Source organism: Meles meles, chromosome 4 (genome assembly GCF_922984935.1).
Source record: "Meles meles chromosome 4, mMelMel3.1 paternal haplotype, whole genome shotgun sequence".
Taxonomy (NCBI): domain Eukaryota; kingdom Metazoa; phylum Chordata; class Mammalia; order Carnivora; family Mustelidae; genus Meles; species Meles meles.
In genome coordinates, this window is record NC_060069.1 from 81,741,730 (window position 1) to 81,761,301 (window position 19,572).

Below are 19,572 nucleotides of genomic sequence, written 5' to 3' on the forward strand. Positions count from 1 at the left end.
GCTCACCTTGATTTCTGCTTCTGATTCTTCATGAACTCTCATTGGCTAACCTGGGCCAGTCACTTCCCCTGATGCTTCTGGAGAAGTCTTTGCTGCATCCTAGATCATTCCAGTTGGACAGGCCATGGCAGGTCTTGCAGATTTGGGATGAAACAAATTAAACCCATCTTTCTTTTGCTATTCATGGAAGAAATCCCAGTGACAATTACCTTCTCAGGTAAGATGGTAAGGGATTTCAAATTTCCAACGTGCGCTGGAACAAAACTCATTCCCCTTTTTCTTATTTTTTACTTTCCATTCAATCTGGTGACTACGAGAACGCATTAGATTCCTAATGTGGAGCCTGTGACTTTAATAAACTGGGCTGTAAAGCGTTGAGTTTTAAAAAATTAATTATTTTTATTAACATATAATGTATTATTTGCCCCAGGGGTACAGGTCTGTGAAGCATCAGGCTTACACAATTCACGGTACTCACCATATCACATACCCTCCCCAATGTCCATAACCCCACCACCCTCTCCCTACCCCCCTCCCCCCATCAACCCTCAGTTTGTTTTGTGACATTAAGAGTCTCTTATGGTTTTTCTCCCTCCCGATCCCATCTTGTTTCATTTTTTCCTTCCCTATCCCCCAAACCCCCCGCCCTGCCTCTCAACTTCCTCATATCAAGGAGATCATATGATAGTTGTCTTTCTCTGATTGACTTATTTCGCTCAGCGTAATACCCTCTAGTTCCATCCACGGTGTTGCAAATGGCAAGATTTCATTTCTTGGATGGCTGCATAGTATTCCATTGTATAAGCGTTGAGGTTTTTAACACTGCTGTTAATTTTTAAAATGTGGTTTTGGGCTCAGTAGGCAAGGACAAATTATGATTGAGATGAGTCCATCTGTGTTCGATACACATGCATATTGAGAGCCAGGGTTGAGGCTGGGCCATGTGGTTCAGGGCAGCACGTCACCCCAGCTTCCTTCTTGCTGGATTGTCATCTAGTAATGCAACACTGCATTCTCCTTGTGCTCTTTTCCCCCTGGAAGACCCTGGAGTAAAAGAAAAATGAAGTGCTCATCCTTTAGGCGCGAAGAACATAGTAGACACAAAAATGATGCCTGTCCTTCTCTGCTCCACAGGGGGCCTGCTTCCTCCTCTCTCTCTGCCTGCCTCTCTGCCTAGTTGTGATTTCTCTCTGTCAAATAAATAAAATATTAAAAAAAAAATGATGCCTGTCCTTTGGAGTGCCCTCCTTTTTTTTTTTTTTTTTTTTTTTTTTTTTAACATACCAGTGGCAACTGTCTGGATAGCCACAGTTATTCCCTAAGGGGACTTTTCCTTCTCCTCTGCTCTCCCACCCACTCCAATTTCTCATTTATCCCGCGACCATAGTCATATTTCAGAAACGGGCCTCTGATAATGCCATTCTCCTATTTTTTAAGCCATTCAAAATCTCCTCAGAGTGTGAAGGATAATGTCCACCTTCCAGGATACAGCCCAAGGACCCTTTCCCCAGGCCCTGGCCCCGGCGCTGACTTGTTCACCAGTGAGCATGCGTACAAGTCCACACCCACTCTACTTCCTTTGTCTGCTGGCAGGTACCATGTCCTTAGCTCTCCGCTTTTGGGTTCGTTCCTCCCTTGGCCAACACACACTTCCTCCTTCTCATCTCACTTAGAAAAGGTCTACCCATCTTTCAGCTTCAGCGTTTGCTTGTCTCTGTGGAAGTCCTCCCTGATCCTCAGGTCTGGTAGTGGGCCTTCCCATGCCATCCTGCCATGCTCTGCACTTTCCCCGTCAGAATCTTATTACAGTGTGTTACATTTGTGTCCGCCCTTAGGTTGCAAGCCCAGGGAGGACAGAGTCTGCATCTCTTTTGCTTGCTGTTCCCTTGTATACATGCCAAGTTCCTAGCACAGTGTCTGATCTGTGGACTCAATAAAAAATGTGGTACTGATGCTCAGGGAGAGGTCACGTTGGAGATAGGTATTTGTGGGGATTACCCTTCTACATAAAGAGGTCACGTGAGATGGGAGAAGTTGAGGGAGAGCAAGCCAGAGAGACGATGATTTAGAGCTACACACAGCCCCCGTTTTATCACCAACTAGCTTTGTGACTTTGAGCATATTATCTAACTTCACTGTACTTCAGTTTTTCTTATTTGTAAAATGGGATTTTATTTTATTTTATTTTTTTTTATTTTTTTTTTTTTTTAAGGGTGGATGGTAAAATGGGATTTTAATGCTACTTCTCTCTGAGGGTGGTTATATACTAAATGAGAATATATGTAATGCACTTAACATAATCCTTGCGGTGTAGGAGGTGCCTACTAAATAGCATGACCATACACTTCACCTTGCACAGGACAGCCCTACTTCATACCTGTTGTCCCAGTGTAATTGTGAAAAGTGCCTATTTCACTCTTAAAAGAGTTTGTTTTGGACAATAAATGACATGGTCCCCTGACTGGTAGGAGGGCTATTTGAAATAGAAAGGAACTCAGAGGTTAAGTGATCCATTCCTCTCCCATTTCACAGGTAGAAAACAGGTCAAGAGAAGGCAACCGATGGACAAAGGACAATTAGCAATTTGGTCCCAGAACTGGGTCTTCTAACTTAGAAAGCAGTGTTCCTTCTATGACCATATCTGGCTATCTTCTTAACTCCAGGGTTGTTGAACAGTTAACATTCAGCTTCAGTAGGTCTTTCAAGGCAGTCAATAGACATTAACCAGTCAAATGAAATTACCTTGTAAACCCCCTCCTACCTCCTGCAGCATTTTCTGAACTGTCTCTTTCCCCAGTCAGCTCTTAATCTTATCCTCTTCCCACCCCCAATTACATCTTTGATTAGTCTCTATGGCTAGACATCAGTGCCTCCCTGGCATTTTGATTTTAAGTAGTTTTGCTCACCCAGTTCCATTTATGTGCTTATCTCTGCTGCTTCTCTGTTTAGCCAGAAGGCCCAGGAGGATGGAGCCTGCTGATCTCTCCTTATGCCATACCAGCCCTGAACCAGCTAATACATATTTTTAGGGATGACCATTGAGAAGAAGTCCAGACCCCTTTGGTGGTGTGGGCTTTCTTTCCCCTAATGAGAGATGGGCTTGAGTGAGAAGATCTCTAGCCTAGAAAACTAGCCCACATGAGGAAAATTTCAGAGGCTGCAATGCCTTTTCCAGATGCTCACCACGCAGGGAATTAATTTCAACAAACAGATAAGCTCTGCTGTGGTTTACTTAAACAAACAAAAACAGTTTTATTACCTAATAGATGTATTTGGATTTTATTTATTTTTAATGTTTTACAATCCCAAGTAGCAGTATTCCATCAATGTGATGATGATGATGTTTTTTTAGTCAACAGAATTGGCTCTTAAAGACTTTAAGCCATTTTTCAAAATCAAAATCTATTTTAATAAAAGGTGATTGTCCCCACTCAGCGCACTCAGAATACCTCTTGTGCTGTAGAGAGTCTTGTGACCAGGCAAGGGACCGGTATAGCTGGACATTCCTAAGAGGCCCTTGACACCAGTTTGGGAAGTGGTTGGCGGTTACTGTCTCCTGGTTGGTGCCCACATTTCTCCAGTCCAGTGTCTCCCTCTCTTGAGATAGATTCCACAACTTTTGGGGTAGTGAAGGTATGGGACAGGAGGAAATGAATGGGACCTGCTTGTTCTACCTAAGGCAAGGAGGGTTCCCCTGCCATTCCACCAGGACTAAGGCAGAAACAAAAGCAAGGAAGAGAAATAGTCATATTATGTTTTATTTACTCAGCATCCAGATGTGAAGGAAAATGGAAAGAAATCACATGGACGATCCCTCATGACCAACTTTGGAAAACACAAGGTATGAATTAAGAGTGACAAAGGTGCATAGTCCAATTAATTTAAAAAGACTGAAAAGTAGCAGGACAGTATCATCATAACCTTGGAATAACTGAAGATTTCTTAAATAGGACTTCAGAAAAGAGAAAGATTGATAAGCTACTTTAAAATTGAAGAACTTCTTAAGAAATTCTCCTTATTACTTGATAAGTAGGCTGCATACTCAAAAAGAGTATTTTCGATACCCATATCCAACAAAGGACTTATATCCTGAATATAGGAAGAATTCTTATAATCAATACAAAAAATACCATAATTTTTAAAAAAAATTATTAATTTTAGAGAGAGAGAGAGAGCATGCACAAGTGGGACGAGGGGTGGAAGGAGAGAATCTTCAAGCAGACTCCCAGTCCCACGACTCATGAAATCATGACCTGAGCCAAAACCAAGAGTCAGATGATTAACTGACTGAGCCACCGACGAGCCCCCATAGTTTTTTTTTTAAATGGGCAAAAGACTTAAGTGGCCTCTCACAAAACAAGATTTCCAAATGGCTAGTGTGGAAAAGGTACTGAGCCTTATCAATCCCCTGGGCAATGCAAATTAAATGATGATGAGATTTCACATATACCCATATATATATACCCGTCACAACAGCAGACATAAAATGATTGACAGCACCAAGGGTTAGTGAGGATGCTGAGCAACTTGAACTTTATTCACTTCTAATGGGAGTATGCATTTATGCAACTATTTCACACTACTTCGCAGTATCTATTAAAGCTGTATTATGCACCATGTCTTATCAGTTCTATTGTTGTGTTTCAACCTCATGATGTACACCTAATATTTATAGTGGCATTAGTTGTAATAGTACAAATAGGAAACTGTTCAAATGTCTGTCAACAATAGAACAAATAAAAATTGTGGTGTATTCACATAAGAGAATATTTTTCAGCAAGGAAAATGACAAAATAACAACTACATACAGTAATATCTTTATAAACATGTCATTGAGCAAAAGAAGCCAGACCCAAGATAATACTTACAATTTGGTACGATTTAGATGAAGTTTAAAAACAGGCAAAAAAGATCTAAGAAGTGTAAGTCAGGATAGTAGTTACCTTTGGAGAGGAGGTAAGGAAGCTTTCTGAATGGAAGATCAGAAAGCTTTTGGGCACCTAATGCTTCATTTCCTCGTTTGGGTGGTATCATTTTGTGACTTTGGAAAGTCATCATGCTTAAGATTGTTATATTTTTCTTAATGTATGCTATGCTTAAATAAAAAGGTAAAACTATGTTATACCTTTTCAATAAAAAGGTATAACATAGTATATAAGAAATCAATTATTGGGTGGTGAACTTTATGCATGAAGTTTCTGTAAGGCTATTTCTTGTACTTTAAGGCATGTTGTAGCTGGAGTTTCCTGCTCCATCAATAGGATAATTTATTAAAATGTTGGGCAAAGTAGTCATTATACTAAAAAACTGAAAGTGACCAATGTTCACCCATAATAATAATGTACAATTAGGCAGCCATTGAAAGATGAAGAAATACTTTAGCTACAATAGAATTAAAATTTATTAGAACTCAAGTCATAAGAATGAATATCCACAAGACTGTTGATGGGTTATTTTAATAAATATGAAGAGTATTTATTTTGAAAGTCAGTATTCTGTAGCTTACAGAATTACTTTACAACCATCATCTCATTTAATCATCACAATAATAATCCTTTATAAAACAGTTGTCGGGCACCTGGGTGGCTCAGAGGGTTAAGCCTCTGCCTTCAGCTCAGGTCATGATCTCAGAGTCCTGGGATCGAGCCCCACATCAGGATCTCTGCTCAGCAGGGAGCCTGTTTCCCTCTCTCTTCCTGCCTCTCTGCCTCCTTGTGATCTGTCTGTCAAATAAATAAATAAATTCTTTAAAAAAAAAAAAAAACAAACAGTTGTCATTGTCCTTTCCTTTTAAAAAACACAATAGGAAGCTAGAGAGGTTGGCCAACTTGCCCACTTGGTGGGAGGCCAGGCTGGAACATGAGATCATCAGATGTTACTGTTTGCACACCATGCACTCTGAGGTTCTCAAAACATCAGTAACACCAGAGAAGATTCTAGACTTTATTGGCACCTTACTGTCAGTGCAGCAGACTTGAGTGTGTGTATGCCTGCAGTTTGGTTTGGTGGTTTACTTGTTAAGTAAGAGAAAATCTGGAGGGTGATGTGGTCCCATGGTTAACACGAGGGTGGTCTCCCTTTTCCTTTCTAAGCCACAGCCCTCAGAGGTCCAGGGTGCTCTCTAAAGATCTTACCTTTGTTTGTGGAAGCTGCTTTTTGGTTGCAGGTTTTTCTGCAATTACAGGATCCCTTCCTATTATTTGTTTTTTCTGTTATGTATTGCCAAACAGTGGGGTTATCTCTAATGTGCTTGGATAAAACTGCGTCATTCCAAAATGTCTTTATCTCTGACTGCCTTTAGTCCTACAGCCTTTCAGCCTGAACCCTGTGGGTAATAATTTTTATTCTGTTGGTAGAAATTAAAACGGGTCAAAATCTCAAAAGTGCAGTTTGACTTAGACAGTTATTTGAGTGCACGCTAATCAAAGGCAAGAAAAAGTTATTCATAAAAAAATTACTACTTGTCTTTTTTGTCAAATCTGTCTTTTGTAAGTCAGCAGGAATAGTGAATTTCCTAAGTAAAAGAACATTTTATCCCCTTACAGTCATTTGAATAGATTCTATAACTATGACCCTTCTGCTCTTGGAGACCTTCAATGAATGACTAATCATCTTTCTAAAACCTTCATCTTTTGTAGCTTAGAAGTCCGTTTTAAGCAAGAAACCCTCAGGTTTGCCTTAATATTATAATATAATTATATTATATTATATATTATATATATGTAATATATATAATATAATTACGATCGTAGACATTTTATTAATGGTAAGTCAAGCTGCAATATTCGGCTAATTTGTTTTCTTCCAAGTAATTGTCCTTTTTGCATATATTATAATGCCCCGTCCATTCTCTAGATGTTGTAGGTGTGCCTGATGCAGTGAGTTTGTTGTTCAGTTTACTATGATTTTCCAGCAGAAAACAACAAAATCACGGTCTAAGTCGTATAGTACTGATGACGAGGAAGACACACAGCAGAATCCTGGCAAGGAGACCAGCCAGCTGTACAGGTGAGAATGTACCTCCATGTTTCCTGCTTAGACTCCCGGGGCCTCTCCAGTCCCATCAGCTTCGCTGTTTTAGTTGTGTCTAGAGAAGTGGATCACAAGGTCAAGTGCTCAGTGCAGCAGGACGTGGGAAGATGAACTGGGTGTGAGATAATAGCACAAGGAGGGGACCTACATTGCGCCTGGCCCACAGGGAGCTCTTGCTAAGCGCTGGCTGCAGCAGTGGTCAGGGAAGAAGTCTCTTCGGAGAAGAGAGCGGGGCCACAGGAGCTAGTCCGGGGGGCTCTCCTAGGAGACTGAAGGAGCTGATGGTTGATGAGCACATGCGCAAAGCTAGGTATCTGAAATAGCCAGACCTGAAACTCTTGTTCCTATGCCGCTAACATGGGATGAGTTAGGCTTCTCATATGTTTCTAGTTCTTAGGGTCATTGTGAGGATTAAAGGAATTAAATTATTTAGCCTGATAAGCCCTGTTCTAATTAACTAAGCACTCAAAAATATTAGCTGCTGTTTTCTTTATTATTGCCAATAGAATTTGAGATGAATAAGATGATTTTCTGGCAGCTCGTGTACACTGTAAAGTCACAGGGGAATGTAAATTATATCACAGATAAGTGCACGCGCGTGCACGCACACACACACACACCCTTGTGCCTTTATTGAAAGAGAAGTGAAGTGACCTTAGAAGCATAGAGCGGTCTTGTAGGAATGGACATTTCGTGCTCAATTAAATTTTATATTTAGTTTCACTTCAACAGAATACCCGTACATAAAATGGTAACTAGTAAGGGTAGAGAGGATGTATGAGGTTCCTGTCCTTAGGATACAGAAAATTGAATCTGTAGTTACAGTAAAGGATGTAAGAGAAATGGGGTCACCTCCCAAGAGACCTCTGCTGTGAATGTTCTCAAATAGAAGTCCAAGTTCTCCTCCTGCCAAAGTTGAGGAGATGCCTGATGAACTCCATTTCTGTTCCTTGCTGGCTGGGGAACAGTGGCCATCAAACCCTTCACGACAGAACTCACAAATACACGAGAAGACACTGGTTCTCAGCTGAGCAGTGAATAAAACCACACGAACAGGGTATTGTGGTAGAAAGAGAGCTGAACTAGGACTCACGCTTGGGTTCTAATCCTGGCTCCACTAGGGGCAGGAAAGGAAGGTGGAGATGAAACCTCTTCCAGCTCTAAGTGACATGAGTCCTGGCTGTGTATGTCATAGGTTGGGTCGCCGCAGGAAAACCATGAAGCTCTGCCGAGAGCTCTCTGACTTGGTGGTGTATACAAACTCTGTGGCGGCCCAGGACATCGTGGATGATGGTAAGGAGAGAGCTTCTTGGGGAAACATTCTCGACTTTTCTTTGTCAACCGTTTACTAACTAACTGTTTGTTAATCGGATTATCAGCATGCATTTCTGGAACTGGTAGCATCCAACGTGTCAGGAAACTGGCTGCCAGTGTAAGTCTTTGCTCACAGTGGGGGCCATATTAATTACTGTGGTAGCCTGATTGGCTGGACGGAGGAAGACTTCATTATTATATAAAGACAAATGCATTATAGTAGCATCTTGCCCAAGGCGTGAACCTTGGAGACCTGACGTCTGGTGACCAGGTTACAGATGGGCATTCCTAGTGTGAATGACCAGAAGAAAGAAGAAAACTGAAATAGCACCTCAAAAATCCCATATTTTGTCATTGGAAATTTTGACTTTGGTGAAGATAATTTAACCCATAGATTGAAGTTTGAACAGAGCAGAAATTTCAGAAACACTGATTCTTTCACCGATTTTCACCTGTTGTCCGCATCATGTTGCATTGAGAAATCCTAGTCACAGATGTTTTTACCCCGGACTTCCCTGATAGCTGCTCTTCTTCCCTTTATCCTCTTCCCTTCTCATTTCTGTTTTGTTCAGTTACTGAATGCTTATAGAAACAAACTCCAGTCATGTGACTTTTCGACCCAGTTCTAATTTTAGTGGAAGTGAAATCTAAATTAAAAATCTTTCATTTCCCTGACTTTTCCCAATCTTAGTGAAGGAAAAACAACATTGTGCCGAGTCTTAAGTCTGTAACAAACCTCCAGGATTCTCCTCAGAGATCTCCCTTCTTTGTTTTTCCCCATTCCATAAGTGTATTGTTTTCTCTGTTACCTTTGGTGTTGATTCCTTCCTCAAATGGAGACAATTTAAAAAAATGAAATTAATTTCACATGAGAAACTGTCCTTGTAATAACTGCCCATAGCTAGAAAATAAACTCAGTGAGTGGTTTAATGGAGTGAAAGGTGTATTTGGTTTAAAGGAATATAATTCTTTAAGAAGACATATTTATTTATTTGAGAGAGAGGAAAAAAACGAGAACACGAGCCAGGGTGAGAGGCAGAGGGAGAGGGAGAAAGAGAGAGAAGCGCAAGCAGACTCTCCACTGAGCCGGGAGCCCGGCTAGGGCTTGATCCTAGGACCCTGAGATCATGACCCGAGTCAGAACCAAGAGTTGGATGCTTAACCAGCTGAGCCACTCAGGTGCCCCAAGGAATATAATTTTTACTAAATACCTTCAGAAACAATAATTCTGTTAGCTTAATGGAAAATAGTATTGAGTACTTTTTGCTCTTGAACTTGAGTTTTTGTTGTGTGTGCATGTATAGTCACAAAATGAGCAATAAATAACGAATGCATGTCTTACCCCAATGCAAAGCAACTCAGATCTATTCATATGCTAGTTGATAATATGCCTAATTAGCAAGGTCATCTTACTGATAACGTGGTGTACATATTTATGTGGTGAGACAGAGAAAACAGTGGCACTGATTATAGTGTTACTGCACTTGACTGGGCTTGTCAAAAAGACTGGATTTTCTCCCATCATCTTTAAAACATTACTCATCAAAATCTGCAAGTAAGATTATTTTTAATCTGCTTGACAAGCGTAAATTATGTTAATAAGTATGTCAATAAAATGTATGTGATAAGGAAACTGTATATCAGGGAAATCACGTGATTAAAAACCATAATTTCTTTGCCTCCGTTTTGTATTTATGATCCCTCCAAGTTGCATTCCCAGAGTATAACTGTCTGTCATTTGGCCGGTGTTTAAAGTCTAAGGTTATGCAGTCCTGAGGGCAGCTGGGGCTCTGAGAGGGGCCCATATGGGCTCTAATTAACATGCACGGGGTGGATACAATTCAGGCCCCACTGACCCAGCAAGACTATGGAGTTCAAGTCCTTGGCTTCGTGAGCCGTGTCCCTCCATCTGGGTTCAGACACACTGGACTCGTCAGAGTACACTGGAATGATGGATGAGGCTCTGGGCAAGTGTGAGTCTTTATTTGGGCCAGCTTCTTCTAGTAGGTCCAGACGACACATGAGTGGTCATTTTGGGGGTGGGATGAGGATGTTCAGTGAAGGAGTTGGAGTGATAGGGACATTATAGATACAGGATTGGAGAAAAGGGGGGGATATTGGAGGCTTGGGGGTTACCTCCATCATGACCTACAGATTTGGTGCTTCCTTGGCCCTGGATTGACACGACCTGAGCATAATCCAGCAGAAACTGTAATATAGGCTTCCTACGCTTCTGCCTCCCTTTATTTTTTCCATGGTTTATTTGGATAGTGAAAGATTGTTCTTGTTTCTGAGATTTTGTCTTTTTATAATACTCTTTAAAGTCTTTCTCCATTTTTATTCCTTTTGCCCAAATAGCTTTTGACTGGTTTCATAATTCTAAACAAATTAACATTAAAACTCCATTTTTCTCCTTTGGAATTGGTCTTTTATTTTCTTGGACCCTGAATGCTATCAGTTAATATGTACTTCACATGTGTGCTTTTTAGATGAATGTCTTCAATGATTGCCTCCTTGTCATCAGGAATAGGTTACATAGTAATAAGTTACATAGTTTTATTTATCCATGACTGGCTATATCTTTGCCAAAGATATTCTGTTGGAGTCATGTCCCTAATAAATAATTTTCCTGCCAGTCCTCTTCCTGCTAGCCAGACAGACATGAACTAGTGAGATGACCGAATTCCCGGGGGAGGATGGGACTCAGAAATATGCAGTTACCCTTGCAAGATGAGCAGCGCAGATTTGACCCCAAATGGTTAAAGAATCCCAGGAATGGGATTTTCTGGCTCTTTCTTGGCCCAAAGCCACTCCTACTCTGATTGAATTCACTCTTTTGCTCTGCATTTTATTATGGACATCATCTGATGTCTTAGAAAGTCTTTTGTGAGGGGTGGTTTCTCCACTGACGCTCTCACATTTCTTATCTCATTATTAAAAACTGCCAGGAACCACAGGAAACGTGTTGTCGTTCAGTGAAACAAGAGCACATCAGGTGGTTCAGCAGAAGTCGGAACAGTTCATGATTTATAACCAAAAGCAGCTCACAAGGATTTACCCCTCCGCCTACCGCATCGATTCCAGTAACTTCAACCCTCTGCCCTACTGGAACGCGGGTTGCCAGCTAGGTGTGTATGCCTCAGGAAGGAGCAGTTCTCTGTCTGTCCTGACTCCATGCTGCTGTCTTGCCTAACCTCTCAAACTTTGAACTTGCACAGTGGCACTGAACTACCAGTCTGAAGGGCGAATGATGCAATTAAATCGAGCCAAGTTCAAGACAAATGGCAATTGTGGCTACGTCCTCAAACCCCAGCAAATGTGCAAAGGTGTGTGTTCACCTCATAGTCATCTCTCCAATTGCAGCACCTTACTGGAGGAGCTCTCTGGAAAATGTGATACATCAGTGTTTTGCAACATGAAAATGTGATACATCAGTGTTTTGCAACATGAATTTAAAAAAAAAAAAAGATTTTGTCTATTCATTAGAGAGAGGAAGATCACAAGTAGGCAGAGAGGCAGACAGAGAGAGGGGGGAAGCAGGCTCCCCACTGAGCAGAGAGCCAGATATGGGGCTCGATCCCAGGACCCTGAGATCATGACCTGAGTCGAAGGCAGAGGCCCAACCCACTGAGCCACCCAGGTGCTCTGCAACATGATTTTTAAAAAAGAGATGGGTGAAGGTTTGCATGCAAATCAGAACTCTGGTCACAACTACTTAACATTTGGGTAGCATGATGTTTAGAATGTTCTCTTGGGAGGTTACATACATGAAGAGGGTCATAAATAGCAATGAATTTTCATCTGAGACCCAGTGCCTCCCAGCGTGATACTCACTGGGCATTACTTATAAGTTGTGCTGCTGTGTAAGGTCTGAGCCCAATCTTTGAGTGAGTCTGAAACCCGCTAGCCAAATTAAAATACCTGAGACAATTTTATCAAGCCCTTTTAGTCAGTGTAATCTAATTATAAAGCAGTGCTAACAATAGGGAAGAAAAAAACACTTGTTTTTGGTTCTGCTCATTAAAATTCTTTAAAAATTTTCCAAATGGAATTTTTAGCAATTCAGGTAAAGAAATGTTAACAGATGTGCCTTCAGGATTTTATGCTTTGCATGTTTTCTTGCTCTGCTGTTTGCTTCGTTTCAGGTCTTTCTGTTTGTTATATTCCCTTTATAGACCTACGATAGTTTAAGTTAGAAAATTATTTGAATCTGACATCTACACTGTTGGCATTCCAAGAAAATGCCTCTCTTCTCCCTCTCCATGATTGATAATTGCACCACAGACACTTTAAATTGGCCTGTTCCTTTGCCTTTGGGAGCATGGATTCTAAAAAAAACCGCAGCTATAGAAATGCCAGCCAGCATTGCCTTCAGGTAGAAGCCACACTGATAGTTATGTGATCATGTTTTTGCTCCAGGAAACACTGTAGTCATTCAGCACTTGTTTCTTTGTTCTGCGTGCTTGAAGAGTATGTGTGTGTGTGTGTGTGTGTGTGTGTGTGTGTGTGTGTTTTCCCATGTTACCAGCCACAGATTTTAACCTCCACTTTATTTGCCTTAGGTACTTTCAACCCTTTCTCTGGTGATCCACTTCCTGCCAACCCCAAAAAGCAGCTCATCCTGAAAGTAATCAGTGGACAGCAACTCCCCAAACCTCCAGACTCCATGTTTGGAGACCGAGGCGAGGTAAGCAATGTGTATGACCAAGTGGTTAATTACATGGTTATTTTATTGTGACTACATTTCATCTGAAATACCTTCAGAGTTCTTGCGCTCTCTTTCTCTCTTTCTTTCTGTGTATGTGTTTGTAAACGAGCACTGACCTCAGCTCATCGGGTATCAGCTGACTTATTGGCAAGCATTGACAGTCCCTTCTGGAATGCATACACCATCTATGTTGGAGGCACGCCATGTTCTTCCTCTCAGGAGTGGTTTATCACCTCAGGCCCCTTGCCACTCTACCTTGTTAAACCAGCATTTTTGGCTCTTGAATGTTGAGTGGGGACACAACTCAGCCCTGCTGTTGGGTTCCACCATAAACTCTTTGTTGCAAATCTCAGCTGACCCATGATGCTATGTGACTATCCTCTTCACCTTGTCAGCCTTCGATCCTGCTCTCCACAGTGGCTAGTTCCAGCCTTCTCTCTCCTCAAAAAAGTTCCCGTCACTTTCCTTCTCATCTTTCACAGATGGCACTATGTCCTACTCCTCAGAAAGTAGGAGCTTCGTATGGGATCGTTTGTTCCATTGCTGTTGCTTCCAGCCTAATCCACACCCCCCCCCCATCAGTTCTGCTGAGGTAGCCCCACAGCTGACTGGTCTCCCTGCTTCCATTCTGTCCTCCTCTTAGCAGCAAGAGTAGCTGTTTGGACAGTATCAGAAAATGTATCCTTATCCCTTCTTTCCTTTTTTCTTTTCTTCACTGTGCAAAAATGAAGACCCTTGCTATTTTTTCCTCTCAAACTTTTTAGTTTGGAAATTTTTGAACCTCAGAAAACTTGCGAGGTTAGTAAAATTAATGCCACATCTCCAGCATCTAGCTTCACCAATAAAATTACTAAATTTTGTTATATTTGCTTTTTCTCCCTTTCATGTGTAGATGTATATATGTCTGTGTATGTATATATGTGTGTGTGTATGTGTATACACACATGTCTGAGAGATGAAGCAAATGTAACAAAATTCAAAAATTATACACACATATACGTATATTTGCATTTCTTCATAGAGTCATTTGAGAATAAGTTATTGATATCTTGACCCCTAAATACCTGTGTACTTTAGCATTTATCTCCTAAGAATAAGAATGTTCACCGCTAATCAAAACCACAATGAGATATCACCTCACACCAGTCAGAATGGTTAAAATTAACAAGTCAAGAAATGACAGATGCTGGTGAGGATGTGGAGAAAGGGGAACCCTCCTACACTGTTGGTGGGAATGCAAGCTGGTGCAACCACTCTGGAAAACAGCATGGAGGTTCCTCAAAATGTTGAAAATAGAACTACCCTATGAGCCAGCAATTGCACTACTGGGTATTTACCCTAAAGATACAAACGTAGTGATCCGAAAGGGCATGTGCACCCGATTGTTTATAGCAGCAATGTCTACAATAGCCAAACTATGGAAAGAACCTAGATGTCCATCAACAGATGAATGGATAAAGAAGAGGTGGTATATATACACAGTGGAATACTATGCAGCCATCAAAAGAAATGAAATCTTGCCATTTGCGACAACGTGGATGGAACTGGAGGGTATCATGCTTAGTGAAATAAGTCAATCGGAGAAAGACAACTATCATATGATCTCCCTGATATGAGGACGTGGAGATGCAATATGGGAGGTTAGGGGGATAGGAGAAGAATAAATAAAACAAGATGGGATTGGGAGGGAGACAAACCATAAGTGACTCTTAATCTCACAAAACAAACTGGGTTGCTAGGGGGAGGGGGGTTATGGACATTGGGGAGGGTATGTGCTATGGAGAGTGCTGTGAAGTGTGTAAACCTGGCAATTCACAGACCTGTACCCCTGGGGATAAAAATACATTATATGTTTAGAAAAAAATAAGAAATAAATAAAAAATTTAAAAAAAGAATGTTCACCTCTAGAACCACAATACAATCATGACATTTAATATTGGTATAATAATATTATCTAATGTAAAATCTGTATTCCATTTTCTCCAGTTGTCCCCAAATTATCCTTATATCTTCTTTTTTCTTTTCTTTTTTTCTTTATGTATTCAGGATCCAATGAAGGATCACACATTGCTTTTAGTTGTCATTTCTCTTTGGTCCTTTAAAAATCTAGAACAGTTCTCTAACTTTCTTATTTTGTTCTCATGATATTGACATTTTACAAAATGTCCAAGCCAGTTATTTTCAGGATGTCCTTCCATTTGAATGTACCTGGTTGCTTCTTCTTGGTTGGAATAAAGAGAAATATACTTGCCACCATCCAATTCCATTCTTCCAGGATGTCATGGAGATTACAGTCTGAGGAAGCAGACACTGGGCTCCCAGGTCTGCAGATGAGAAAACAGAAGTATAGACATATAATTTGCCTAGAGCAACACAGGAGCCACGTTTTGAAGCAGGAAGTTACTCTTCAGGCCTGTGGTCTTCTTGAATTCCTCAGGGACAGAAGTCATCCTCATCAGCTTCCCTCCAAAATCTGAGATACCCAATGGTCCAGTTTCACTACAAGGTCCTACTGAAAGGATGAATTTCTAGCATCAAATGATTATGAGTAGACTTCATGGTTTATTTAATAAGCAAAACATATGTGGTATCCACCCAATGTTATCAGCATGTTTTTCCAATGTACTTCGAACTCTTATTCCCTGAAGCTCCTTCCAAAACTCCATTATTTCTCCTTCCTTTCCAAGCTCCGAAAATGTTTTCTCAGACTAAATAACTCACTCTCCTTTATACTTTTAGATCAGCTCTTTCTGGATTCTTAAGGTTTCAGTCTTTCATTGCTCTTTATTCAGAACTTGCATGATGAAAGAGAGTTTATAAATGACCAGCAAAGCAGAGTTCCTCCTGGAGGGGAGGGGAAGAGGTGGGGAGGTGGGAAGGAAGACTAAGCATTCATTTTTTTCTATTGATTCCTTTTTAATCTTATTATTTTTGGTACTTTTTAAGTTACATTATAATATACAGTTGATTTAAATACAGTAAAGTGCACAAATCAGATGTGCATAACTTGATTAATTATTATGCAAACAGATCAATGCAGAACATCTGAGAACCCCCTCAGAAGTCTTCCATTCACCCTTCCAGTAAATATCTACTCTCAATCCCCCCCAATCAAACACCAACCCCTATCACAATAGATTAATGTTGTCTGTGTTCAAACTTTATGTAAATAGACTCTTACTGTATATGCTCTTTTTTTTTTTTTTTTTAAACTAATCTCTCTACCCAACATGGGCCTTGAACTCATGTCCCCGAGATCAAGAGTTGCATGCTCTTCCAGCTGAGCCAGGCAGGCGCTCCCAGTATATACCCCTTTAGGTCTGAATTGCTGAACATGATGTCTATGTTGCAGAATTTTTTCTTTTTCATTACCTTATGGCAGCCATTAAATGAATAATCCACAGTTCATCCACACTACTCATGATAGATAATTAGGTTGTTTCTAGTATGTGAATATTTTGAATACATATTACATATTATGGTACAGTTGCTCTGAGCGTGGACGAGAGCTCTCATTTCTGTTAGACATATACCTTGAACTGGAGTTGTAGTTTCATTGGCTAAAATTTGTGTAGCATCAGTAAATATTGGCAAACTAAAATTTAATCTTTTTTTCTGTTTCATATACCAAAATCTGTTATACAGTTTCTCTTTCTTAGTAAGCAATTAATAAAATGGGTTACTATTGAAATATGGACATTTGGGCCAATATTCTCAAATTAGTTAACACACATATAGAAATGTGTCAGTTGCAATAATACTCTCTCTTTATTTACGTAGATCATTGATCCTTTTGTTGAAGTTGAAATTATTGGATTGCCAGTAGACTGTTGTAAAGATCAAACTCGTGTAGTAGACGACAATGGTAAGATGATAATCTTTTGACTTTTAATCAAGAAGCTCTAGAAATAAAATTTGCACTGAAAAAGAAAAATTTGCCTATGTAGGAGAGAAACAACCCTAAAATTCATAACTGCCATCTGAGTTTTTATTAGATGCATGGTATGTTTTGGTGGATTTGTGATCTAGGTTCTTAAATTCTTTCTTTTGAAGCAATTTTTTTCTAATGAAGAAAATTGATAGTATTTTAAAGGACTGGGTTAAAACTTAGGAAATGCCTCTATTATATTTTTATATTGTATTTTCATGATGTAAGTTACTTCAGAGCTCTCACTCATGACACCTATATGTCTTGATGGTTTTTCATTTTTTTCTGGAGCATGTGAAACTCTAAAAACAAGTCCAGCATGCTTGGTCCAGTTTACTTCTCAATATGTCCATATGGTGGGTGGACACCATTCTTGTATTCCGGCCATGATGTAAAAAAAGCTTTCTTAACCTAAGCCTCATGTCTTTTTCTTGGTAATCTTCTTACATAGTGTTTGTTCATATATTTGACAAACATTACAGAATACCTACTTTTCTCAACCTTTAGTCATTAATACTCTAAACCACGATCCTCAAAACATTTAAGAAATTGGAGGTTTATAGTGAGAGCTTAAGAGGAGTTTTTCTTTTCTTTTTTTTTTTTTTAAATTTAAATTCCATTAGCCGGGTGCCTGAGTGGCTCAGTGGGTTAAAGCCTCTGCCTTCGGCTTAGGTCATGATCTCAGGGTCCTGGGGTCAAGCCCCACATCGGGCTCTCTGCTCAGCAGGGAGCCTGCTTCCCCCTCCCCCTCTGCCTGCCTCTCTGCCTACTTGTGATCTCTCTCTCTCTCTGTTAAATAAATAAAATAAAATCTTTAAAAAAATAAATTCCATTAGCCAACATTTTTGTACATCACTAGTTTCAGACTTTTTTTTTTTTTTTTAAGATTATTTTAGAGAGAGAGTGAGCACGAGCATGAGCGGGGCAGTGCCGGGGGGAAGGGCAGATGGGGAGGGAGAGAGAATCTCAAGCAGACCCTGCACCAAGTGTAAGCCGAGCCAGATGCCGGACTCAGTTTCTCTACCCCAAGATCATGACCTGAGCCAAAATCAAGTCAGACACTCAACCGACTGTGTCACACAGGTACCCCCTTAAGATGAGTTTTTCTAAGTGCTAGCTTAAGGAAAGGAATCTGGGGTTTCAAGAGTAGCAGAAACCTATTACTTTAGGAAGTAACATGCTTAAAGGAAGCAGACTTCCTATATTGTGTTTTCCCACCAATGGCCATAGTTTTGTTTGTGTTGTTTTTTGTTTATCATTTGTTTTTTATCTAAAGAAGTGCTTGAGAAGTCATTACTAAGGTAACAAAAACACAGTCTCTTCTCTTGTTAAGAAGGGACATGTCAATGATTTCAGTCCATAATTATTTCCTTAGCTGAGGCATTTAATAGTAATAAGTAGCTGATGCCTCCTGGATACATATATTTAATAAAATTTATTAATTTTTAGAAAAGAAACTTAGAGAGTACTTGAATTTTTATCAATTTATATAATTATTTTATCGGAGAAAATTTTATCAAGAAATAAATGTATTTTTTTTAAAGATTTTATTTATTTATTTGACAGACAGAGATCACAAGTAGGCAGAGAAGCAGGCAGAGAGAGAGGAGGAAACAGGCTCCCCGCTGATCAGAGAGCCCGATGTGGGGCTCGATCCCAGGACTCTGGGATCATGACCTGAGCCAAAGGCAGAGGCTTTAACCCACTGAGCCACCCAGGCGCCCCTGAAATAAATGTATTTGTACCTTTCAGAATATAAGCTGAATTATATATCTGTTTATTTTCAATAGCTATGAAAACATATCTTCCATGTACTAAGGTTTTGCTTCATGGGAATACACTGGAAAACAACAGTGCATATTCTGAGTTGACTCTATAACTATCTGTGTGACCTTAGGTACAATATTTTCTCTGCATATCAGTTTTCTGAACTACAAAATGACTTATAAATACTTGCATTTCTTAGTTTAAAAAAAGCATTTGTTACTTGTGTGATTTTTAAAAATTATATAGCTTTGAAAGCTAATCATAATGCATTTTTTTTCTTAATTAGAAAAAAGCATAAAACTCCTGCCTTGCCATCCTTAGAGGATTGCTATAAGAATTAAATAAGATGCTATATGTACAGTAGCATTGAAACCTACACAACACCTTACAAAATATTTGCTGGTGATTATTATGGGAGTAGAATCTTTTGTGGGTCTGAAGCATAATTCTTTCTGTTTCTGCAAGGCAGGATCTCTCTCTCTTCCTTTTTTTTTTTTCCTCCTAAAACATTATTCTTAGATCAATACTAAAGATACTTTTTGAAGCGTTCTAAAATCACCTTAAGACGACATGTCCCCTACAATGCAATTTGGACATCAAAGATTATTAGAATTAATGTAATCATTTACAGGCAATCTTCCTACCAATTATTTTCTGGCAATGGGGTGAATTCCAAGACTTTATGTCAGTAAGGCACCCTGGAGTGGCTTGGTCATCTTTGCGAGTTTAATAACCATTGCAAACAATTTTCAGTCTGCTTTGCAGATGTTGCTGCCAATTCATTTTTAGCCCAGCCCTTTGCTTTTCTGATTTTTCTCTTCTT

The 19,572-nt window shown here is 39.9% G+C and overlaps 1 protein-coding gene across 5 annotated transcripts in view; it reads left to right on the forward strand.

Annotated features, from left to right (window-relative positions):
• The window catches only part of PLCH1 (phospholipase C eta 1), a 213,571-nt gene that overhangs the window by 185,598 nt on the left and 8,401 nt on the right, over positions 1-19,572 (forward strand). For 3 of the 5 annotated variants that reach the window (XM_046001927.1, XM_046001925.1, XM_046001926.1), the window contains 7 exons: positions 3,770-3,841; positions 6,914-7,008; positions 8,228-8,325; positions 11,295-11,474; positions 11,565-11,672; positions 12,909-13,033; positions 16,835-16,919. In XM_046001927.1, the coding sequence (XP_045857883.1) occupies positions 3,770-3,841; positions 6,914-7,008; positions 8,228-8,325; positions 11,295-11,474; positions 11,565-11,672; positions 12,909-13,033; positions 16,835-16,919 (763 nt within the window). The remainder of the gene's footprint in view (positions 1-3,769; positions 3,842-6,913; positions 7,009-8,227; positions 8,326-11,294; positions 11,475-11,564; positions 11,673-12,908; positions 13,034-16,834; positions 16,920-19,572) is intronic. The other 2 variants (XM_046001928.1, XM_046001929.1) reach the window with 1 other exon arrangement.